The 26,904-nt window shown below is 41.6% G+C and overlaps 1 protein-coding gene across 1 annotated transcript; it reads right to left on the bottom strand.

Annotated features, from left to right (window-relative positions):
- Positions 1–2,005: 2,005 nt before the first annotated feature.
- On the bottom strand, positions 2,006–26,072 carry cdkl5 (cyclin dependent kinase like 5; the record flags this gene model as incomplete). The annotated part of the gene is made up of 20 exons (XM_079165918.1): positions 2,006–2,410; positions 3,022–3,282; positions 4,349–4,510; positions 5,418–5,523; positions 6,174–6,309; positions 7,318–7,423; positions 7,739–7,840; positions 9,058–9,398; positions 10,287–11,179; positions 11,917–12,086; positions 12,226–12,306; positions 12,935–13,021; positions 13,853–13,955; positions 16,005–16,095; positions 16,988–17,047; positions 17,160–17,280; positions 17,709–17,845; positions 17,921–17,966; positions 23,451–23,485; positions 26,036–26,072. 20 exons carry the CDS (start codon positions 26,070–26,072, stop codon positions 2,006–2,008), a joined length of 3,480 nt encoding a protein of 1,159 aa, XP_079022044.1.
- Positions 26,073–26,904: the final 832 nt, after the last annotated feature.

Genomic DNA, 26,904 nt, shown 5'->3' with positions numbered 1-26,904 from the left:
TCATCCATTGGACCATTTAGAAACAAAACATTAAAATCTTCCAAAATTCTCTCAGATGTTTTGAATTGTGCACAAATCTTAAGAATAAAAGAAAAACAATGCAGTATTTTTTTGCCTAGGCCACAAATAGTGTTTTGTTCTGTATATTGTTTCATCATCCACAGGTCAGTAGACAACAAGTAAATGCTTTAATGAATAACCTAGCGGAGTAAAATCATCCCTGATCATGACTATTAATATTAAAAACAAGTTGTAATGCGAATACAGTAGGAAACCCAATATCAGATGTACAAAAGGCATTTACAAAAAACTTTGATAACACAAGCTTTTAAAATGCACACTGAAAAATGTAAACACACACTAAAGGATACATCTGGTGGTATTCCATACCTTTCTTATTGTCGACAAAATCCAATGAAAAAAACTAAACCAACAACAAAACATTGCAAGAGGCCCGTTAGTGGCGGCATTTTGTTTCAGGTCCCAGTGAGACTTGAAATACGAAGCAGGAAGTCCAGTTTGATGAAGAGATTGATGCGTTTAAAGGCGTATGCGATGCCAAAACACTGCACAATAGTTTATAATACTCTGAGACGGGATTTTGAAACACTGGAAAGTTATCACTGCTGTAATGATTTCATTATTTATCGTCGCGACGGTTACAGACTACAAGTAATCTACCATTCATTGTTGGTTTTGGTCTTTTCATGAGATTTGTTTACATGAAGAAAACGTAAAGATTCCACCGGACTCAACATTTCAGACCTTACAGGTTGCAGGTGAGGTATGCCTTTTTTGCTGTATGCTCTCCTCGAATCTTTCACACTTAGATGTTGTATTTGAGTTACCCAAACCTCTGTTTAAGAGGCCAACATTTCACCGCTAAAGTTAATGTCTGTAACTTGCTATTAAGGCTGTAGACAAAACCAACACAAAGCTGGAAAGCTGCTGTGGCTGATGAATGAACTGAGAGACTAGAAATGGGGCTTATTTTGAAATGGGGACACTGAGAGTGGGACATAAAGTGAACCGACAGTTACTGTGTGTAGAGCACAGAGCCTAACAGTCTCACTCTGGCTGTTCTGCTACCGAACCCTGCTGACAAATAGCCCATCACAAAACTTCAAAACAAATGTCATGAGAGCGATGCGCAGATTTGTGAGAAATGTCCAAGATTAGTTTTTTCCCCACCTTGGGCAACAAGTATTCATCAATACTTCTTTACATTTTGATGAAACAAACAGAAAGAAAGGTGAAAAATAACGTGATATAATCTGTTAATAACATATCAAATTGAACAAAAAAAAGGACACTCACCATTAATAAATATTCCTTTTGACACACTGTATTATCAACACATAAATATCTATGCATTTCTTTGTGTCGAAACTAAAGCTCTTGCAATTACACATTTAATTACATAACCTTATAATATTCCCATATAGCCTACATACTGTGTCATTTATAGCTTATATCCTTGAATTTAATACAAATAAATATTTAATAAATTATGTTGATATAAATCTTTTTTTAATTTTATTGTTCTTATCAAATATCAGAGCTTGAAAAACATTTGAGTTCATTGGCCACCCGTGTGTGATGGCGGCTGTCTGACGTTTTGCTTTGCTGTAGTGTCCTGTGAGCAGAAGATGGCAGCAAAGAGGCCACGTGGGCAGTGTCTCCTTGACAGGAAAGGCCAGCTTATTCTAATGTTCTAACCTTGTTAAGTAGAGAGAGAATAACATACAACTGATACGGTACTGGCATCCCCAGAGGGAATGGGCTCCTTTCCTGTCTTTGATTCCCTAAATGACACCGTTACTGGTCTTTGGCCTCACGTAGTCAGAGACACGAGCATCAGCACGCAACTGCGTTTCTGAACGAGGACTCGATCCAGTGAAACAGGCTTTCGTGTAAACTTTTACTACAGTACCGTGACGTCTGGCAGATGCTTCCAGGATGGAGACATGTTGAAGGTGGCGTGGTTTGGGAGAGAGGGAGGGGCTTACAGCGCGGTCTCCTTCAGGTCGTTGAGGTTCGGCATCCTGGTGCGGGAGGCTCGGGTAAAGGTGGGTCCGTTCTGCCCCGGTTTGATGCCCAGCTGCTCTGGGGTGAACTGAGCGCCCTCCGCCCGCTGTAAGGCCGACACGTGCCAGCTGGACTCGATCTGGCCAGGGAGGGGGTAGCTGGCCTTGCGGCTCTTGGCCTGGGCGGAGCTGCTCACCCCCGGGTGGCCCCTGCTCTCGGCGTGCCCTCGGCCCTCGGAGTAGCCCGCTTTGGCGGAGGGCTGAGGGGGGTTGGGGAGGGGGGCTTGAAAGCGCAGGTCTGGAGGAGGAGGAGGAGGCTGTCCTTGGTTTGAGGAGGAGGGGGAGAGATGAAGGAGCCTGCGGAGGGACTTGAGGGGTTGACTCTGTTAGGAGAGAAAGAGATACAGTGAATAAATGGGTTAGTGTGTTAGTCCATCCACCCGGTCTGTGTTCTTTCCTAGTTAAGACCTACATCTTCTAAGTAAATGTAGGTTTAATTGTTGCAGGAATAGTGTGCATAATGAACAAGTCTTGGTGTTTCTACAAGGCCAATTCTCTCTTTTGAATTCCAGTTGGGGACTATGAGGAGCTGTAAGGGACTTAGACCTAAACATCCCACCCTCCTTCTTTATTATTACTATTTATTTGTTATGCTATTCTATTTCATTTTACTCTGTTGGATCAGTCTGCGGTGAAGACCTGATAGGTTAAGAGTGTTTTCTTTAAATAACAAAATCTGTTGCCACAAAAGCCAAAACATCTGTTGTTGCCATCTGTTGCCACAAAAGCCAAAACAAAAAGGTCTTTCACATTTCATATATCATGAGCACAGAATTATGTGACTTACATAAATATATCATGAGCACAGAATTATGTGACTTACATAACATGATTTACATATAATTTATGTATTAATGATGGATACTAAGGGTCTGTTTTGGTATTATGATGAGGTCATTTTAGTGTCTCCAGTATGTAACATTAGGCTACACACCTGAGAGTGCGAGTCCACTGGTTTGTCTGGTGGCCAGTCATTCACTCTCTCCCTCTCCCTCCCTCTGTCCCTCTCTCTCTCCCTCTCTCTTTCTCTCTCCCTCTCTCTCTCTCTCTCTCTGTCCCGGTCTCGGTCCCGGCTCTGCTCCCGCTCCCGGTCTCTGTCTCGGGATCGCTCGCGGTTTTTCCGCCGGCTGCCGTGGTGAGAGGACGACTTGGAGCTCCTCTGCAGTGACAGGTGTTCTTGCCCGTTACCAGGAACCTGACATTTCAGAAACATAAAAAAACTTTGTGTAAATGCTACTCTCTCTAAGGCGAGGTTACCCCGATCATCTTCATCACACAACACGTGTCACTCAAATCACGGTGAGGTTCTTCATGCACCTCTGGCAGCACCAGACGAAACCCAAGCAGGATGTGATGGTGATAAGTGATTACTTCGTACAGAAAAAAATGCAGTTTTGTGTCTAAGTGTGTTTTCACAAACTATAATATACAGTTGGGCTGCAACTAATGATTCATTTCATTATCATTTTTGTTTATTAATAAATTCATTGTTTAATCTATAAAACATCAGAACAAGTACCAAAGCACTCGTTTTGTCTGATCAACAGTTAAAAAAAAGATTAAATTACAATAATATGAAACAGCAAAGAAATGCAAATGTTCATATATTATTATATGATATATAATATTTGTTTAATTTATTGTTTTAATATTTAGATTTTTTTTTGCTTGATAATCGACTGAAACAATATATTCAGTTCTCAATCAGTTGGATGATAAGAAGACATTTAGATGCTTTTGGACAGAGTCAGGCTTGCTGTTTCCAGTCTTTTTGCTAAGCTAAGCTAACCTGCCGCTGTCTGTTGCTTCATGTTTCATGGACAGATATGAGAGTAGTATATTGACCATCTCATCAACTCATCGGCAGAGAAAGTGAAAAAAGCACATTTCCCAAAATGTCCAACTACTGCTTCCTGCAGCGCAGCGCAGAGTCCATCAATGTGTCCAGTATGAGTTTGCATGCATGAGTGTTGAACATGTCCATGACCCTCATACGATGTTATATTAGAAAAGGATGAGTGTTGTCTCACAAATGCAACGTGAATACAAAGTGACCGCATTCAATAAACGTTATAGCAAAGACATGATGGATGCACAGACACCGTGTGGCATTAAGACTCAATATGTAGTTGAAATCCTTTCTTAAATTGGAATTTTTCCCGGTCAATCAATCATGAAGCTCTTGAGAAGATTTCAAAGCAGGTGATTCTGATGAGGGCAGTGCGCGTTAACATGCAGCCGTAGTATTGAGGTTAGATTACTGGTGAGGCAGGGTAGGGCGTGGTAGGTTGGTGTTGTGCCATGGGCGAGGCGACTACGGGTAGGACTTTGACAGCTGAGTTGTGCTTTAAGCTATTCTTAGAGCTAAAGAGCGGGAAAAGGCTTTTCTTGATGCTGGGGTTCCTCCCGTCCTCCATGTCCGTCTGTGGAGCAGAAGACGCACAGCCACAACTCTCAACACAAATCTCTGGTGGCAAACAGAAAAACAATGCAGCACCTAATGCTGACCCATCTAAAGAGAAATACCACTGAGCAATAGATACAACGAGAAGAATCAGTAATAAGCATGAATATCTGATTAAGATAAACAGGGAAGAAAATAAAGGGTGGAAGGTCAGACTAGCATTTAAGGATCATTCAGTGTTATTGTTTTTTTTTGTTAGCCATCATTTCTACCCATTGTCACATTGTGCCACCCAAAGTTATCGACATTGCAACATCACTAGATGATCAGACAGGTTGTACACATTCTGCCAGGTTATCTAAACCACTATGTTTGGAGCTAAAACTAAAAGTGTGTCCGACATGTTGGCAATAATCAAAAGTGTGTTTTCATCATTTTTTTTACAAACATTTTTTCAGTTTGCACATTAAAAAAGGAAATCGCGGAAACACTAAAAAATATTTAAAATTAGGCAAAATATCGCAAAAATGGAAAGTTGGTGTATCGATAAAAAGAAACGCAACGAAGCGCAGAGGAAAAATGACTTAACGGATCAGTCATGTGGTACATAGAAGAGAGACGATCTGTGTGGACCAATGAGGGGCCTGCATCCTTCCTAACTAATAGATTATAGATTCCTGCAACATTTCCACTGTTTTACGTTTGAGTGGCATACTTGTGTAGGTGAACAACTTTGTTGAGTGCAGCAGGTCAATGTTGAGGTAGGAGGCTGGTCTGTAAACTGTGATAAATGATTATAGTTTGGTAATAAGTTTACACATCATGTTTGTTGTCTCCCCCAGGTAAGCATTTTCTACACTACAATGAACTTCATGAATAAGGGAAACAACACATTGAACCAAAATAAATGACTTAGATGGTCTTACTATTTGTGTCTTCTTCTTTTTCTTTTTAATGGCTCTGAAGAAGCCTTGTTTTTCCTTCTCTTTGGCGGGCTCTGGAGGATTCATGACCATTGCTTCTGCGGCGGTCCTACGTGGAAAATGTGGAGACATTTTTCACGCTGTGTTATCTTTATAATGACAAGCTCAGGATTAAAACCACCAGACCACCAGACACATTTCTTCTTCTTTCCACTGGCCGTCACTCTCATGAACAATGAATCAGTCAAACTGCACTACTGCCTCCATTCTGCACGATCACCTTAATTCCATGGACACTGTTGTTGTATAGGGTTATGTTCATATATATATACCCTTTTTGAATATATATTTATATTGTACATAGTCGTTAAATATTTATTTTTCCTGTTTATTTGTAAATTCTGTGTATGTACGTGGAGAGCAATGTAAAACCAGAGTCAAATTCCTTGTATGTGTACATGGCCAATAAAGCTGATTCTGATTCTGATTTTTAAAATCTGATGTATCTTAATCAGTGTTGTGACAGACTTCATGTGACAGTGAGGAAAATATGTGAGGTGGTTTTAGGTAATTAGGTAATTTATTTCATTTATCATTAGATGTCTACCTCTGAGGTCAAAGCGCTGCATTGTAGAAGCTCAGTTCCTTTTTCACAACAATAAATGTCGACACAGTTTCCTCGACACAACCTTGAATGTACATCTACTGTATTGTAGTCACAGTCACATGCCACGCCAGCTCAAAACAGTAACTCCTCACCAGTCAAAAGCCGTCTGGCGTTTGGAGTGGTTGACCATGGCAGAAGGGTCTCCGGGTACACCGGGTACGACCGGCCCTCGACCCTGACCGACACCGTCATGGAAAGAGGAGGAGTTGTCAGGTCTCGGGGAGGGGACTGAGGAGGAGAGACAAAGGATTTTAAAATGTGAGTATCTCTGCAGATTCTTACTGTCTCTGATGTTAGCGATCTACGATGGTTGATGTGTTCTGGGAGTTATTCCATAATGTTTTATTTTGCTGCGCTTACCTTTGCCAAACTCCACCATGTCTGCCCTGTCTATTAAAGCCCAAATTTACATGTCCGCCTCTTGTTTTTATAATTGTTGTTATTCTATGATTCTAAAACGTGTTGAACAGTCAGAAACCCCAAACTTCTGTATCAACCTTAATGTGACTTCATGTCATTCGACAAGTCATTCATATAGGAAAAAAACACCACGAAATAAAATGAATAAGCCCAGAAATGCAAGCGTTAACACTTTGAAGTATGTTAAAGTTGGGCTTTTCCTTTAAACGTTTCCTTTTGGTCCATTTAAGTTCGTTTTTTTCCCACCTTTCTCTTTAAATACTAAACAGTTTTTCGTGTGTGCTTACTGTCCCCAGAGTCAAACATGTAGAGGAAGTTTCTTTGCACCAGATTTTATTCTGTTCTTTTAAGAGCCTTCCCTTAAATAATGGAACTGTCCACTAAATCAACTGAAAATGCAACACAATTTCAATGTTTTTAATAGAGGTATAAAATGATGGCTTGATGAAAACCAGCATTGTTCTTACACCTAACACCCCTGCAGACACACCTGTAGTTTTTATCTTGCGTATATTTTGTGGATAGATTTGTGGTATTTTTGGATGCATTTATTTTCTTTTTTAATTTAATTTAATCTTTATTTTCCTTCTCCTTTTAAATAGCCTCCTGTGTATAGGTGCAGCAAATAAGTGTTTTGCTGCAAACACTATAAGAAGTGCATCTGGTTCTTGTCCAAAAATGCATGTTACAGTTCTAAAGCTATTTGATGTCCATATCAACTAAAATAAAATAAAATAAAATAATAAATAAGTACTTTTTAATTTTTCTGTTGCCACAAGACACACAGCTTGTCTCTCAGTGAGTCCTGTCCCTTACCTCGGTAGAAGCTGCCTACTCTCCGAGGCATGGACTCAGTGAAGATCATCCGGTTCTCTTTGGAGGAACCTCCATCCTCCACATGAGGGTCATGATACATGCCGACCTAAGAGACGCATCATGCGGACACACAAACGCACGAGTACACACATGGACACAGGACCATACAAAGTTGCTCAGCATCTTCATATTTGTGATTGATAATCTCATTTATTCTCACTTGATCTTTTAACGCTAGCTAGCGCATTCACAAGACAATCGGGACAATCTTAGAGCTTTTTCAGCAAGGTTACATTTATACCAGCGACAACGTGCGGTGAAGCTGTTGACCTGAGTAGAAACAGAAAAAGCTATGGAAACGAGCGGTCAGAAGAGCTACTGTCTGTGCTGGGTGGACTGGCTGGAGGAAGGGGGGTCGGACCTCGTTTTTAGAGCGCTGTGTATGAAAAGCAGCAGTGTTGTCCCTCGTAGAGTCTTTGATGGGGGCACAAGGGTGGCTCATGTCTTTAGGGGACTGCTCACTCTGTTGAGAAGACGGACAGGCGCAGGTCAAAGCAGACTGGAAAAGCAGCATGAAGCAGTGGCAATGACAATGTGAAACAGTGACAGTCCCTGCACACACACACACACATCAACTTGCGACATACACACATTTTCAATACACGTGTTAAAGGAAAGATTCACCCTTAGATACTAATGCATCAGAAAATACCAATTTTTGCTCCCGTTTCATTCATTTCTCAGATTCACTTTCAACAAATCCTAGTAAAGGGCTTTAACTTCAGGTGGAGTGCTTCAGTGATGGTGGAGCAGCAACAGGTTTCCCAATACTTCCTAAAAACTCTTGTGGCAGCATTACATTATGGTCTCTTGAGGCTGCTTGTGGAGAAATTGAGTTCAAATGTGAGGTTACAGTGAAAATACATATTGCGAACTGCATATTTATTGCCTCTTGGCTCATCTTGTTTCATTACTTGTAGTTTTCCTTTTTACCTTTGTGTCCTCTTGGCATGGTTATTGTAGTGGTTTGTCTTTCATATGTCATGTGTCTCTCTGTTTTTTTACTGTGCGACTAAACCAGCTAATTAAGTTATATATTTAAGATAAATAATCATTTTAATTTGAAGATAAGAAACGTAATAATTACTTATAATGTTTTACCTGTACAAGGGTAACTTATGTTAGCCACAAGATCGCATCAAGTGCTCTTCAGACGTTGTCTTTTATTACAACAATCACACAGATGTTGCTGTTACCATGGACACGGTAAAAAGAAAGAAGTAACAAACTATTTGTAGCCATGGGCAATGATGAAGTCCAAATACCCCACCAGTCCAAGGAAATGTTCTTTTTACTTTGAAATCATTTGGCAGAAATGTTTTTTACCAATAAATGTTCAACCCCTATTTTTAACTTTGAATTGATCTCCTATACATTTAGCTATAAATATTGTTTAAACCCTCTCTACAATGACAGATATGTACTTCCGGTGGAAATCTATCAATAACTGACACTTGATGTCATTAAGATGTGACTTCAAACATCAATAAAAGTCAAAAAGGATCCTGCACTCTCTGTACACTGACCGTCTGCATTGATTAAGCTGGTAGCTCCGGTAGAACATTTATTGTCTACATATGTCTTTTTGTTGAGAAAATACATCATTTTTCTTACGGTATTATTTTAGGGTGAATGTTTCCTTTAGCTCCCACCACACTCACAGGACTGTCTGCCACTAACCCTCGTCATGTCATCTGTGCAGTCTTCTCTGGAAGAGCTCACTGAGTGTCCAGTCAGGGTGGTTCGGTGCTGCAGTTGGGGGGAGAGGAGCTGCAGGCTGCTGGCGCGCGTCGGTATCGCCTGCCCTGGCGGAGGCAATCCCGCCATCCCACCCTCGATCCCGTGCGGCCGGTGGCGCTCCCTCCTCACGTACATGGAGTGGCGTTGAGGCCGTTGCTGAGAGGAGAAGGGGGAGGTGTAGCCCAGGCCATAATGATAAGACTCATGTGGGGAAGGCAGAGTGTGAGTGGAGGGCATCCCTGCTCCTCCCGGGTCTAAGAGCTCCGGAGCACCGGCCTCCTCTGGAGCAGAGGGGAAAGATACACGTCGTTAGAACTTCATGTCACGATTATTTTCTGCATTGAGTATTCTGTTATTTAGTTTGATCAATCATTCAAACTGTGTTATAAACTGTGTGAAATGCAAAATTCAAATATCTTCTTTTGTTCAACCAAAAGTCAAAAATGTATAGTATTTAATTTACAGAGACATAAAACAAAACAAAAAAATGTTTATATTTGAGAAGCTGGAACCAGTTTGACATTTTGTCTGATGAATTCACTAAAATCACTAATCATTTATCAAAACATGTCGATTAACCGGCTAATAATTTCAGCACCACGTGTCAAAGTTTATTAACGGCTGACATTTATTCCATGTCAGCCGTTATAATTACTGTTCCAAATACAGATAATATACTGGGAACCGGTCAATACGCTGATAACATTTTATTTTATTTGTGAAAACAAAATGCACTTGTGTATCATGAACTCGTTGTATCCTGAAGATGCTTTGTTGAAACTTTTTAGACTCTTATCTTGTGATTCCCACACGCCTGCCTTTATACTTCTGAACTGTCTCTGGTGAAAAGTTTAACCAGACATGGTGACCATTTTAAGAGGTCTGCATAAAGACAAGAGCTTTTAAACCAACAACTCAAAGTATTTTTCTTTTTTTCTGCAGGGATTGTATATTAATAATTTGACGACTGTCTGGCTTTCTGTTTTTGTCATTTTTCTGTTTTCTGTTGGGTGAGGGTGGGTGTCGAGATCTACTGTTTTATGGATCTAAATACTTTTAAAGACCTTGAACAAGATTGAATAATAAAGGCTGGTTGAAGCCTGAAGCCAAAGGCACATTTAATTCAGGACAATAAAGTTGACTCATACAAATTAGGCTCTCACACCTACCTGGTGTGAGAGGTTTATGTCTGGATTTGTGTCTGGATGAGGAGTCCAGCGTGCTGCTCTCCGTGCGGACATTGCCGCTGCTACGAGAGGCGGGGCTGTGCCCCGATCGATCACTGTGCCGAGCAGAGGGGCTGCCAGGCGGCCCCTGGGGAACTGAGGGGGCGTTGAGGTCTAAACAGCTGGCAGGAAAGAAGCGGGCCCCGGGGCCCATCCCTGCTGTCGTGTTGGAGTTGGGGTCATCTGGGTGGAGTCGACCGTCGCTGAGGTTCCCCACGGATTTGGCATCACTCAGCGCGCTGTGGCTCTTGGACAGGCTGAGGTAAGAGGCTGAACTCTTTGAAGAGGAGGACATGGATCCGTGGGCAGAGTCGGCCATGCTGTGGGTGTGTCGGCCATGTTGCTTCTCTGCACCAGACTGCAGAGTGTTAGTTTTGCCTTCCAGGAAGGTGTGGCGGCCGACCTGCTGCTGCTGCTGCTGATGCTGCTGATGCTGTTGCTGCTGCTGCTGCTGCTGCTGCTGCTGCTGCTGCTGGTGCTGCTGCGAGCGAGAAGAGCTGGGTTTGCCGTGGCCGTACTTGGCCAAGTGTCCCTGGTCTAGCAGCTTTGTGGAGGGTCCTAAGCTGAAATCAAACTCTGTCTTGCCTTTGGCTTCTTTGGGGCTGAGGAGGTGTGGCAGGTTGTTGTTAGCCAGGTCTTTGTTGGATGAGGCAGAACGATTGAGGGTCTGGGACATGTACTGGGCCTTGGGGTGGAGCGTCGGACTTAAGCTGGACGGAGCCGGTTTGTTACCGTTGAGAAAACTCTTGTTGCCAAGGTGATGGAGGTCACCATGGCGAGGGAGGCTGGAACATTCTTTGGTGTTGGAGCGACGGCTCGTGCTCTTAGTGTGACTCCTGGAGGGGCAGAGAGAGGGATGGATAACACTTAAGACTTCATCTTAACGTCTTAGTCTTTGTGAATGTTGCACTGAAGATTCTCACCACAGCTCTTATTCCAACAATCCTACTTCTGCTTGGGAAAAACAACTTACTTAAGTTGGAATAAATCTATATGTTGATGTGACATCTTCTCTCAGGAAACAATGCTTGTGTCAAGAAGCAAGCAATTCAACCATTATAGCGAATTGCTGTGATTTATTCACTTTAAATTACAATTCTCAAGAAAAGTCTGAACAAAAACTGTAAAGTGCTTTGAATCAAGAGCCACAAGAATTATATTATATCTTTAAATTATATCTTTAAAAGGGAGCTTACTACAGTATCGTGAGTCCTTGTGAAACAGATGGAGAATATGTTTGGGCAAGTATGGACGGTATATATAGTCACATTGATCATAGTTCATGAAAGAAACACAGTTGCAAAGCTCACATGACAACACCTATATAACCATATGGGCGACCGTGGCTCATGGGATAGAGAGGGTGGACCAGTAACCGCAAGGTTACTACATGTGCTGTGCCGAAGTGTCCCCGAGCAAGACACTAAACCCCTAACTGCTACATGATAAAGAGTTTGCTATACCCTCAATATCATCCAGCCCTATTCCCTGTGTTCACTTAGTGGAACTAAAAAAATAGGATTGTAAGAAGACTGCATGTCGAAGCTGTGACAGAGAATGAAAGGAGTCGGACCTCGTGGGGACTGTGTTCTCTCCGTGATGGTGTGTTTTCCTCTTGGAGGAGCGAGGCGGGTTGGGAGACGTAGGAGGAGGCCTCTCTGCCTGCCTCAGAGGCTGGAAGGCCGGATGGTTCAAACTCTGCTCCGTCAGGTAACGCTCAGTTGGGTTTAGCAGCAACAGGTTCTGATGGGAAACGTGTATTGATACCGATGTTAATGATTGACAAAGGTTAACAGGAGCAGAAGAGGATAGATTAATGATGGACGACACAACAGGTCCATGTAAATTCAATTGAACACATTTTGAGTTTGAGATCTTTTACCTTCATCAGATCCAACATCAAACCGCTCAAGATGCCTTGGTACCTTCTCTCCAAAGTCTGAGGATGAGCGACTGAGGGAAACTGGCAAGCACACAAACACACACACACACACACACACACACACACACACACACACACACACACACACACACACACACACACACACACACACACACACACACACACACATCAAATTTCTTTTCAGTGCATTTGAAATTACTATTAAGATTTTCAACATACAGTAGATGTTCCTGCCAGTAAAAACCATCTCTCAGTTCAAATCACACAGAAATCTATCACTGGATCACACTAAACAAACTACCAAATCACACACACACACACACACACACACACACACACACACAGACACACACACACACACACACACACACACACACACACACACACACACACACACACACACACACACACACACAAAGTCTTGTTTGGCCTTCTGGGACATTTTCTCTTGTTGCTAAACTGAACACCAACCACCTATCTCATGAGTCATAGCAATCCACTCAGTCATGGTGCTGGGAACACTGCCGAGAGAGAGAGAGAGAGAGAGAGAGAGAGAGAGAGACAGAGAGAGAGAGAGAGAGAGAGAGAGAGAGAGAGAGAGCGAGAGAGAGAGAGAGAGAGAGAGAGAGAGACAGAGCTGGAGAGAGAAGGAAAGGGGGTAAAAACAGGGAGGAGGAACGTTTCCTACCCTAATTCCATGAAAGCGAGTGTTGTTGTAGAAGAGTTTCATCTGCTCTGCAGGAAGTGGCCCCAAAACCTTCTGGATGGTGAAGAGCTGGAGGTAAATAAAATGATGCAACATCACAGTTAATGTGGCAGTATAGTCTTTTTTTATTTTTAACTGTATTAATGCTGGAAACAGCTGCTGAATGTCTTGATTTAGTGCACACATTTAGAGGTGTTTCCAAGGTCAAAAATGAACTTTCAGTCTCAACTTTCAAGCCAATATGGAGAAGTGTTTAAAGTGTTGCAAAACAAAGGACATTTTAAAATACATGGTCCATTTCCATGGCAACAAGGCAAAATCTACCTGTTGATGAAGATCATGTGAAACGATCAGACATCTACTGAATTGACATTGAGGTGATTTTTTGTCTGTCAACTATACGGATATTGCTGTTGTCTTAATTAAACATCCAGCAGTTAGAAAGCAACAATAGCATTCATTTGGATTGTGAATTGATAAATGCAAGCCCAATATTCACACTCCTTTTAGCTCTGCTTTGGTCTCCACCAACTCTTAAAGGAAGTATAACTGTCCCTTTAGCGGCTAAATGCTACAAGCTAGTTGCTAATGTTGTCTCTTAAGAGCTTCTTGCTGAAAACAGTTGCCAAAAGCAAACCAAAACAGTAAAGTCGTCTTGCGATTGCTTATTTGGTCTGATGCATATGTCATTCTTTGTCTGTGATTTCCATCTCACACGGTTTCACAACACTGTGAAACCCCCCCTTTAAAATACTGTTTTTATTACATTAGAAAAAATATATATTTCAAGCCTAAATTGGCTCTTCGTCAGTTGCAGAGAAAAGCAGGAGAGGACCAACAAATACTTTTTCGTTGACTAATTTTCTGTCGGACTAATGGACCTCTCGTTTCTTTACCAACCTGATCTATCTCACTCTCTCCTGGAAACAAGGGCTGTCCGTCACTCAGCTCCCCGAGGATACACCCCACCGACCACATGTCCACCGCCTTTCCATAGGGGGCCCTGAGATGGAGCGAGACAGAGAAGACGGTGATGTGAGTGATGTTACTGGTGGTGGTGGGGCGGCAAAACTAAAGGATGGACGCTGTGTTCCTGGTGGAGACGCTCATAAAGAAGATGGTCTTTTCTGAGGGAACGGAGCTGAAGAGTCTGGTGAAAAATGGCGAGAGATCTGGCAGCAGAGAAGCAGAGGAGCGGCGGTGTTGGAGGGAGAGTATTTGAGTGGGCGGCATTCAAATGCTGTCTCAATAAATGTTCCAGGGCATTTACTAAATCAGGCTACAGCAGTGAGGCTAGATGACGTTCAGCTGTCTCCGAGCTAAAATGGACATTTAATGCAGCAAAAAGCCTCAAAAACAAGACAAGAAACGGAAATTGGCTCTCGGGGTACGGTGTGGTTTGTACACGGTGATTTGTGTCATATCATCCCCTGTGATCTGATGATTTATGGGACTGAACCTTGTGCACAAAAACACATACAAAAATAATATAGCTCTTACATAATAAATAAAAATACAATATTTTAGAGCTTACCAGAACGTTTTTTTTTTTTTTACATTGACTTCATTTCCGTAAATTTAACCTTGGGAAAATTCCCTACTTTATTAATATAAATAACCAATTAAACACTGGATTATCAACAAAATGGAGAGCTGAAAACAGAGATGTTTGTTCTCAACATCATGAAAGCTGATTTGGAGACACCAGATTTCACTAGACAGGGACAATATGTTAGAAGTGACTTGTTGTTCCCAGAACTGCTAATATCTGTATGTAGCATATTTTAGTGTGTCAGACTTACTCAGTCTCATACTGCAATGCCAAATCATTCTGGACTAGAGCTGCAAAATTGCACAAATATCAGAGGTGGAATTGAAAGTTATGGGAATATTTGGCTGATATTACATATCATAAGCAGACATATTCATTTGTCAAATTCATACAATGTGAAATGTGCCATGTGGTGAGTTAGCAAACTAGCAAGCTAACTAATGATGAAAGGTACTTTTATCATTTGAGCAGACAATGTTGGCTATGTTTAAAGTGAACAACTAATTTATAAATATTTCACACCGAGGAATGAATGGAAATCGATTGATTATTTAATGAATTAATGAATTATTCCTCAATCAGTTGCAGGACAATCAAGCTACTTCCCACGTGGTAACAGTTAGCTGGCAAAAACTAGCAGACCGTGTTAACAAGTTCTAAAGTGTGTAATTCGCTTTAGGCTAATATCTGCTGGTTAACTGTAATATCGTTAAAAAATATCAAATATATATACTTCAGTAATGTCACCAAAACTTACATGAAAGCAGGTAGTCCTTTGGCTCAGTGCAGCAGCGTTGGCAGTAGTGTGGGCTGCACATATGATGGGAGAATGCACTGTGCATGCAGAGGGTTGAAACTGACTGAATTCTTATTTAATGCCATGCTGTCGTGTGTGTGATGGGATCGTGCTGCTGATGAATGCAGCGAACGGGTAATATTTAATTAAATGGGTTTGCTTTTAACCAAAACATGTCATAAGACCTATTATTTTTCCACCTCTACAACATTTTGGAATTTTTGGTCTCAGTTTGTAATGATGATGATAATGATGAGCGCTTTAGTTACAGTTTCTTTGGTATGACTCTCAGTGTCTTCAGTGTTACAGCATTCAGTCATGGCAGGCAGCTGACTACAGTTTTTAGTTCCACAGCAATCCTTGGCCTCATGTTTCCTTACATAAATGATTCAAATGACTTCTTCACAATCAGTTTGATAGATTTTTAATTTGGGAAAATGAGCGCACTGGCATTGGATTGGTTGACTGATACCTGAACTGAGGTATTGGGAACGGTAGAGAAAGAGATGGATCATTGTGTCCGTATCTCGTACAAAAACTGGTGCCCAACTGAATGAGGTCATTTTACTCGTTCTCCTTGTTTCTCAAGTAGTGTCCTGCACACGCACGCACACACACACACACACACACACACACACACACACACACACACACACACACACACACACACACACACACACACACACACACACACACAGACTCACCCCAGCAGCAGCTCAGGCGAGCGGTACCACCTTGTAGCCACATACTCAGTGTAATTGGCATCTGTTCCCTCAGACAGGTTACGAGCAAAACCTGAGCCAGAGGAAGATGGAAATGAACACATTACTGTTTTTTTTAGACATCCAGTGCTCTGTGATAAATACAAATGGCTAATTAGTAAGAAAGTGCAATCAACAGTCAAATCGTTTGGACAGCTACAGTAACAACATGGCCATCATCCCATGTGACCAGACTCTAATTAGTTATGCCACTGCAGGCGGGCTGAGGCCATGCTTCAGATAACTGGTGCACAGAGAATCCGTTTTATGCACGAAATATCACAATAAACAGAATTTCAGCTCCAACAGTGAATAACAAACACATCTCACCCCAGCTGACTCAGTAGGATTGTATTAGAAATAATTATGCAAAGCTAACTGACCGTGGGATTTTGCTAACAAATGTAGAATATACCTGGGAGACTAAATTAATAATAAAAGAAAATGCTGTATCAATACAATCTGTCAGTATTTTACAGGGGACACAGGTGCCCAACATTAATTTGACTTTCTTGACATATAACTCTGGCAGAACAAGTGCTTTTAATAGAGCTTAGTGGCTGATTCCTAGTGGCAAAATTGATCCTCACAACTCTCATGGTGACAAATTAATGGTGAGATTTTTTTCACAGAGAACCGAGCTCAAGATACCAAACTGGCAAAACTGAAATCACAGATATAACTGCAAAAAATTTGACAGCAATACGACGAATGTGCACATACAGCAGCCTGTTCTAATAAACCAGTTAAAGCTGATTCAGTCTGGTAAACAAATAACTTGATTTTTACAACCAATTCCCTTTATTTGACACGGGCAAATGTGCAAGTGCGTTGTTTTTTTACCGGAATGCATATGTAAATCTCAACAACTCAACGTGACAAATATGGCTGCTGTATAGAACAGAAGGATGAGACCAAAGACTCACCAAAGTCACAGAGTTTAAGGACGTCCTCGGAGCTGATGAGGAGGTTCTCCGGCTTGATGTCTGAAACACAGACACAGACAAGAAGCACATTTTAAAACTTAACACCCGACTGAGTGACACTGATATTCTTGCAGCAGATACGTAAATATAGAAGTAAAGATAAACTTTTCACCTCTGTGTACTATCTCATTCGTGTGACACCAGTTGATGGCTTTGATGAGCTGGTAGATGTAGCTGCGGACTTTATCAGGCGGTGCGCCGTTGGGCAGTTCCTCTAATAGCTCCAGCATGTTCTGCAAACCACAAGACAGAGCTAAGACGCGTGGCTGCAGGTTTGACTGTTTATACTGTTGATTATATGAGAATGTGCTTCAAAATAGGAATGTTGCCCGAGATAATTCTCACAGTGGGGGGATTTCTCTCCTCTTTCCTTCTTCCCTGTTTAAACCCTGACCAGGAGAGTGAGAGGGGACAGCATGCTAAAGTGACTGGAGTGCGCTATGAAAATAAACCTGTCAGGAAGTAAACATTTAAGTGGATACCCTGGCAACACAGTGGGGAATACCATTATTCGCAGTTCATATGTTGCCATGGTGATGCTTTTTTTTTTTTATGCTTAACTGAGCAGTCTCAGCATCCTGAAACTCGGAGCCTGGATTAAGCAGAGTGGCGATGAGAATTCATGTGTGCATGTAGCGTGACATAATTATGAGGAGCTGACCCTCTCGACGTATTCAAAGACGAGGTAGAGTTTCCCCCTCCTGCGAAAAGCCTCCTTCAGCTCCACGATGTTTTCTTGCTTCAGTGTCCGAAGCATCTTCAGCTCCCGAAGCGTCGTTTCCTTGACCTCCTCATTTTCTGTGCGGAAATGAAAGAGACAGAGATGATACCGCTGCTCCTCTTTCTCTCTCCCTCCTCATCTCCCTCGCTCACCTTCGCTGTCTTTGAACTTCTTAATGGCCACCAGCTCATTGGTTTCCTGTGAAGATAAGACGACGTGCGTTGTGTTAAGAAGATATAAATCAATTTGCTGGGTCAACAAGGCGACTTTCCGAGATAGGTGGCCATGATAGAAAGACGCATCAAGCATTAAAAATCTGACTGAATAGATAGAAAGTCTTTGTAGAACGGAAGGTGAAAAAGACAAATGAGAGAAACGGTGCAGATATTTAAATTAATTTCCTGCCCACATGAAAAAAAAAAAGATGTGTGCCCAAGTTTCCGGCAGTGGCAACACAAGAGTCGTGCTGTGTGCTCTCATTTTAATTATTTTACCACAGGGCTTTCACACACAAAAAAACCCCAAAACCCTTGGCATAGTTAATATGCATCATAAATCTCCTTCAGCTTCTTGCAGGTTGCTCTGGTTGACCTTGCTGAATTTTACAAGCTGGTTTGGATGCAGATCCAGAGATTTGCCATGGCTTTGTTTCGAAGGCTGTGCTGCAGCTTTAGACATCAAGTATATAGTGTACGGTTTAACTGGAAAACAATAAAAGGGTTTTGAGGTTTTGTTGCAGCATTTCACAGGTCAAGAACATCAGATATGTGTTTGCAAACAGAATACTCATAGAATGATAGCACATGTCTTCATATACTCTTTATCAGGATTTCTGCTGCCTACATGGTGGGGGTCGGGGCATTGGGCAAAATGCAGCGAATGCAACCAAGAAATCATGCTTTTAACACTTTTTTTTTTCTAAGTAGAATATATAGATACATAACATGCTTTCCAGCCATGAGCTCCTTATTAACAAAAATGCAGATTATGGACAGGTTTTGAAGGCCTAAAAGAATAGTGCAAAAGGTTTGCGAGGCTATAAATAATCCTAGACGAATGGCTTTGGATGGAGAATCCATCACACACTTTGCACTGCACGGCATGTAACAGTGTGAGCTTTTTTCACAACATCTGATTAATGTCTGGCTTATTTTGCTGACAACAGCAGCAATTTCGCACGTGCCTCTAAAACTGAGTGGGGTCATTGAGTGGACCTATCATTGCTTTAGCCTGCGTTAAAGTTACTGCTATGTATCCTGGCGTAGTATTTCCTGTTTTATTTTGAAAGACTAACTCCTCCTGACGTTTCACTTCCCGCCCTTGTGTGTTTCCCGCCTCCTTGATTAGTTTCAGCAGTCCCTCCTTAGCCCGGCACACACCAGACCTCTGCTCACCTGTTCCCACATCTCCCATTAGTTAGTTACTGTATACATATAGTGGGCCATTTCCTTTGTTGCATCGTTTGTTTGGAGTTTTGCTGCGGTTTCCTTCCTGCCTTCTGGACTCCATGCCTGCTGTCTCCTCATCAGCATCTGCACTTGGGTTCTTCTCTTGCTACCTAACCGTAACATGTTACTAGCTAATGTTTCAAACTGGGTGTTTGAACTACAGCTGTCAGATGTCATGTGCAAAAGTACCTATGTTTGAATATTTTATTTTCCAGCTAAATGTGTTCATTTCTAAATTCTAGGAAATATCTGCCTGCATTGATTAAATGGAAAACCTATCTGGTTCATCTTAACGTTGGATGCTGAGGCTGGCGTGGGTGACATCAGCGGTCCAGAGATAATTACACCCTCTGTCTCCATCCTCTGCATGTTCTTCTATTGTCCTTTTGTTTACGGAGGGTCAGACAACAGAGTCGGCCTCAGTGTCAAAGAGGCCACGCGGTGAGGAGCTGCACGCCGCGCCCAGCACTCTGGCTCACACAAGCCAATTGTTTAACTGACAACTCTTTAATTAGAGTTGTCTATTCACAGATGTTCACACAAGAGATGAATGAAATGAAACCTGGATTTATAGCCCGAAATTAGTTTCCAGTGAAGGGAAGTACATCTGAATAGCAAACGGAGAGATTTACTGTGTTTACCAAGCAAATTAAAAAAAAAACGGGTGACATTTCAAGCTCCTTGTAATGTGCTGATGATGCTTGTGCTCATGTGTGACATCTCTGCCCTCAACTGATTTACCTTTTTGAGCCACTGTTAAGTCAGCACACCTATAAATAGCCTCAGGCTTGCACATTTTCTGCTGATGACATGAGCAGCCCCCCTGATTGTCCCAAAAGAGTAGAGCTTGAACATTTCACATCAGCCATGATGTGTTACATCATAATATGTTCAGATCTTTTTCAAATGACTCATGACAATTACATTTAACTAGAGCCCATGGTTGATATCCTCAAATTGCTTAAAATGTTTTACCAACAGTCAAAAAAAAAAAAAACTCATTCTGCTGACAAATATTTTAACTTTAACTTTGAAAGAAAATCAAGCAAAAGCCCATGTTTTTACCTGACAAACAATTAAACAATTACTCATTTATCAAAGAGTCAGTGATGATCAACCACCAGTAATGAAATAACATCACTTCAGCAATACAGCACAGAGATAGCGTAGAGGCACCGGGAAACGCTGGCTAGCGTGTAGGTTGAGCTCTTGTCGCTCTCAACACACAAATTCAAGATAACACATAAGCCTCCACATACACACACACACACCCACATACGCTAATACAACACTTCCATAAAGTGGCAGAACATTGCACAAACGCTGCACAAACACGTTGGCTCGGCTAATTAAATGTGCCATCAAACACATACTGTACTGTAAAGTATACATAATGTATACAGGGACACGCATTCATAATGCATTGCTTTTTCTTGGTAGTACAGTTAGTCTCTTCTGAATCACCTGGTTGCGGTTTCAGCCCGGTGCCTATGATTCCCTCTCATGGGTCTGCTGTCGACTCCTAACAGGGTGACCCATTTACCATCGGCATAGTCTCTGTATTCAGTACCTTCATCTGCACCTCTTCCTCTCCATCACACACACACACACACACACACACACACACACACACACACACACACACACACACACACACTCTCTGCCACCCTTTTCTCTTTTGTCCTGCTTCCAGCTGAGAAAAGTAAAAATAACTGCTCTCTCGCAGCAAAGCTAAAAAGCTTTTATTGCCATGGTCTGAGTCTCTACATGTGAATCCCATGAATCCCTATACAACTGTTATATAAGTGGGAAATATGTCACCTCTTCATAAGTTAGGCCAAAAGAAAGGATTTAAGAAAAAACACACTTTTACAGCTTGCATTCAAATTTTTATGAAATGGAGATTCGCCGGCAACCAAATTCACGGTCCAATAAAAGGAAAAGGAGTTAGAGACGGAAACATTATGAATTCCTGTTATTGGCTTTGGCTCAAGCATGAGAATATATTGAGGTTCAGCCACATTATTCACACGGCTTGTCATTTCTCTAATGATTGAGCTGTCCTACTTGTTGGTTCTTTCTTCCAGACTCTTTGCTTTCATTTTCCACGCGGCATTGAGCAATATGACACATATTCTGGCGCTTTCATGACACAGAATAGAAGTCATAATCAATAACTGTAAACTTCTCTCTCTCTCTCTCTCTCTCTCTCTCTCTGTCTCTCATCAAAAACAACCTAAGATAGCTGTTGCATACAAATAACATTTAGCAAGCCAAGTCATTTTTACTTGCATGTTTGTTCCTCTCTAATCTAGTGCTGATGCAGAGAACATTTGTCTTGCAAATGCAGCTTTTTACTTCAAACAAACTCCTTAATCCGTGCACACACACTGAGACAGACATCTTCGGAAGACGAGTGGAATGTGACAACAAATTTCAGATAAATTCACAGTCGCTTGCATTTTAACGCGCCCCGTAATGCGGATGGTCCTTTCAGAGTTTATCTGCTTCTGCTGAGGTTTCAACTCCAACTCTAACTTGTTCTGCATACCATGTCATTTTGTTCATGTTCCCAGAACATAAGCGTTTGCATATTTAGAGTTTCACTCAATGTATATAATTTATGGCTCTTTTGAAATTTTCATGAGGCGTAGCGTGGAGAAAACTTGGTCAAGTGTAGGGCCTAAAATTAGAGAAACATGCACAAATGGCATAAGGGACCATGGGGCAAACACCAAGCACTCCCAGTACTCCATAATGAATCAGCCCAGTTTAGTTTCATCTCCCCTTCATCCGTCGTACAATGCAGTGTTTGCTATCAAGCACGTCTTCGGAACTTGATTCTTAATTTTTACTTAGAACTGAGGGCGGGGAATAACAACGATGACCAAAAATAAAATCACATTTACTCTTTCTTTGCTGCTGAATAGTCTCTGAGAAAGACATTAGGATATCAGCAGCATTAAACATTTGAAAGATGCCTTTCTCTTCTCTCGTCGACTCTGCTGCGACTTTCACTCCTCCCACAGTAGTCTTTTCTCGCTCTCTCCGTGTGGACTGAGGTGTTTTTCACAAATATATTATGTCCATAAATGTATGAACCTTCACTGCAGAACGTTTTTGATCCGTGCAGCTCAGTGTGTCTCAGTTTGATTCAGCGAAGAGGAGTGGAAGTATTTCCACACGTGAGAAATCTCTCTGAGGTATATAGGTAAAATCTATAAAGAAGTCAAGTGCGGGTCTATTTGTAGAATAAGAAGCCGTTCGCTTTGATAGTTTTCGGTTGATTTTTACTCAAGTATCTCTGAACATTGATCTCTTACTATTCAGCCACCACAATCCAGACTTCTGAGCTGATACAAATGTTGATTCTGTCATTCTGAGTGGCCTTCAATTATCACTGTGAGCTCAGAGCAATAAGCTTCACGAGCAGCATTGAGTGGTGCAGGCTGATGTGTGGATGCTTTTTTGCCTCTCTGGCTGCCTTCAAGCAGGTTGGCTGTATGCACCGTGAGAGGAATGCCTGCAGACAATACTCGGGGCTCAAAAAGCCTGCACAATTAAATGTAATATATATATACTGTATATGTATATCTATAAAGTTAATATTATCCTAAAAAGACACCAGAACTGAATTACATGGTTCTTTTTGTAAAGATGCAAATCCAACGACACTCTATAAAGAAAACTAAAACTATTTGAAGTATACAATACATAGCATTTTTGTTTTTACTATCATTACTCTAAAAAACACAATAACTAACTTGAATTTGTTATCTGCTCGGTTGATTTAAATGTTGAAACTGAACCTAAGCCCTTGGTAGCAACTAAAGTATGATACAAATCTATTTACTTGTATGAGGCAGCGTTGCCCAAACACCCTTCCTGCATGAACAAATCTGTTCTGTTTTGCTTTCTTAGAACTAAATAAACTTTTGTAACAATTGTGAATGTTGCTCAATGTGACAGTATTAACTTACTAACTTCAAAAGCTAATGTCTGTTATAAGAAAATAGTGCCTCAAGCTTGATGAGATGATAATGAGTGTTATGCTGATAGTTATGGTTTTGGTTCAGCAGTACATCAGCTGTTTAGACTCCGTGTGAAGAGCACCTACATTATTTGTAATTACAATTTACAAGTCTTAAATGAATGTATGAGTCTTCAATGATGCGACCCGTAAATATATATATTTTTTTTTACAAATGAGCAGAAAAGAGAAATGCTGTCTTACCTTGTGCCTGCACTTAAGCACCACTCCATACGCTCCTGGAGAAAAAAAATAGAGAGAAAGACACAAAAGATCAACAATGTTTCAACATCTTAATTACTGTTTTGGTTCCATACACCTCAAACAAACACGGTCATAGAACAACCAGTGCAGTAGGTGAGAACCATCAGAAACAATCGTTAATAGGTGAGGCGGAGGCTTACGTACTCTCCCACACACTCACACACACACACACACGCACACACACACACACACACACACACACACACACACACACACACACACACACACACACACACACACACACACACACACACACACACACACACACACACACACACACACACAGTGTCCGCTAAGCACACCATGTTCTCTGTTGATCATCCATATTTCAGATGTCGGGTCATTGAGGTCCATGTTGTTTTCGGAATGTCAGCCAGACTCGCAGTAAATTATTTAATTTTACAAACTGATTTGGTTGCCATTCAAATCACACGATCGACCTAGTAAGGTCCAGTTTGAATGTTTAATTCAAGTGGGGAACGAGGCAAGAAGAAACAAATTGCCCCACATAAACAAAACTAGCAATAAGATAAATATGATCCAGGAGGCTGCATTGTTTGTCTGTTGAGCTGAGAAACATTGACAATGTCAAGTGAAATATTCAAATGGGAATTAATACAGTAACGGGACAAATGGTTTCCATTAACAACAGCTCTTTGATTTATGTATCCCGACAAGCACCAATGTGGATCACAGTTAGTGAGAATTATCAACAGAACAATAAACACTCAGTTACTTTGTCTTCTCACATTAGAGTGAAGTCAGGGACGCATGCCAGTCCAGCTCACTGAAATGAGCTACGAAAGAAATCATTCCTGCACGGTTTGATGTGTGAAGGACTGTGTGTGCGTGTGTGTGTGTGTGTGTGTGTGTGTGTGTGTCTGTGTGTGTGTGTGTGTGTGTGTGTGTGTGTGTGTGTGTGTGTGTGTGTGTGCAGCTAGACTTAAAATATCCTCATTTATTTTATTTTATGACCAGCCATCAATGCTGTCACTGGAGCACGAGTTGGTTCTCCTGCAAACACACACGGAAGCACACTCTGATGGATACAATCGAAGCTTATGCTCATCACCAACCTCAGCATTTGAGATCTTTTCTGAAAAAAAAGTAACATTTTCCCTGTGAGAAAAATTAAATTCTGGTTAGGAAATATCCAATCCCTTATTATATTTTAAACTTGTCCATGGCTTAAACGTGTTCTAAATATACCCATAGAGTCTGATAAAAGATTGGTATAAGCCTAATAAAAAAAATGTTCTACATCCAGGGTCAAACTTAACTCTGCTGCTTTGAATCTTTTTTATTTTTTATTAATCCACATAATCCACTAATTAACTCAAGTTGTTTCTCCTCTGCTGTTCTTTCACAGTGTGGTTCAGTTACAGTCTGTGAAACTCGCCTTTTTTAGCCAACATTCTCCTTCCCTTCTGCTATTTTGCGAGGGCACCTTTGTTTTGCGATTTTTCCATTGGATCGTGCAGAAAATAAGCTTTGTGGCAAACAAACGTTTATGATACTTCAAATGTAAACGTACGTAAATGAACACCACCTTTGTGATTTTTGACAAACTACACCACGGTCGCATGAGCGCGAGTATACACAACGAGGCTGTGACGGCAGACTAGTTGGCATGATGGCGTATTGTAGTCTCATTCAGCCACTTGTTAGAGACCGCACGTTTTGTTTTTAAACCAAAAACACATTCAAGAAAACATTGACTGCAAGACGAGGGACACGGAAGCGCAGAAATGCTAATTTACAGGTTTTTGGACATATTCATTCAGCACTCTTTAACAGATTGATAATGTGTGGAGCCGACACAGCCCTCTAGAGATACATCTGGATATGAGACACTACATTGATGGTAACTTAACCTTGCTTGAAAAAGCAACTCAAAATAATTAGGGAATAAAAAACAGTATTTCTGAGCAGAGACACTGAGCAGCAGAGGGGTGACCATGATGTGACTGTTATTGCACTGATGAAATTAGTGGAAACATACCAAGACAACAGGTAACAATGCAAGTTGCATTAGTTTGCATTAATGGCAAATTAATCAGGAAACAGGGAGGCTTCTTAATAAAATCTGAGATATTTAAGATACAAAACAGGGAAATATAGGAGAAAGGACCTGTCTAATATAAGCCTGTTTCAGATAAAGGTCCGTTTCTCTCAGCAGTCGAGGTAAATAAAGGCCCTGGAAACTATAGTACGGTAAACAAATGACTAATGCTGTCGTTTTCTTCGTGAGGACAGTCTCGAAGGATTACATGCTTCTCTATGAGAAGCGACTGCAATCTCTCAGGCTCACAAACCTTTTTAAATACCCTCTGTATTGTCTACAAATATGAAACAAGACCTGACAACTGTGATGTGCAGGTTTCAGCTGCACAATGCAAACTGCACCATAGGCTGCTAAAACACACAGTAGATTTGACCTCATCTGATCACCAGGATCAGAGTTGTAGGCATCATGTTCTACGAACATGCAGTAAAGCCCTGCGCGCTGTGTAAAAACCACCCACCTTCTCCCACAATGCCAAGGACTTCAAACTTATTCATCACATCACCGAGGGTGGGGGCTCCTCCAGCAGGTGAAATGAGCTGCTCTGGGATTTTAGCGAGGAGACTCCTGCTTCGACCGGCGGCTGATGGAGTGAACTGTCGAGTCCAGGAGAAACGTTGTCTGACCACACTCCATCTTCACAACCTCTTCTTCTTCTCTCGCCCTCACTCTACAGCTCTCTTCCAGCCCTACGTGCTTTTATGTCAGTTTTCTTTTATTTATGGATCTGACTCAAGTAGGTTCAGTTGTCTCCGAACTCCCTTTATTGCATGTCTCGAGGCGGTCCGTCTCGCGCTTATATCCAAACCTCCACACGCTTGTACCTGCAGAAGAAGAAAAAAAGGAGAAGCAAGGTTTTCAAACAGGCTGCCAGAGGGTCACTCCAAGGTCCAACTTCCCATCATGCCTTGCACAGGCAGTGGCATGCTGGTGGTATTCCTGGCGCAGATGGTGGCTAACTAGGGCATGTGCATGTACAGGAAGGCAGCTTTTCCTTGAGGACACATTTGAATCATGGATGACTTAAGCATGACTTCCACACACTCCTCATATTCCATTAGCCACACATTCAATCGTCGCAAGGCTGACAGTCTGAGGTGGATGTATAATGCAGCACTATTAAGCAATGCTGTGCTCAGGTCTAACTTAGTCATTTGCTGCTGGTCAGTTACACCACCACTTTGGTCCAGACTGAAATATCTCAACATCTTTTTGACAATTTTTCATTTTGTACAGATATCCATGGTGACAAGAGGATGAATCCTCAGGACTTTTGTGATCTCCAAATGTTTCCTCTAGTGCTGTCAACCGATCAAAGTTTTCACTTAT

The sequence above is a fragment of the Pholis gunnellus genome (genome assembly GCF_910591455.1).
Source record: "Pholis gunnellus genome assembly, chromosome: 1".
In the NCBI taxonomy this organism is placed as follows: domain Eukaryota; kingdom Metazoa; phylum Chordata; class Actinopteri; order Perciformes; family Pholidae; genus Pholis; species Pholis gunnellus.
Note: the sequence above shows the minus strand (reverse complement) of the source record. Positions and strands in the feature narration are given on the sequence as shown.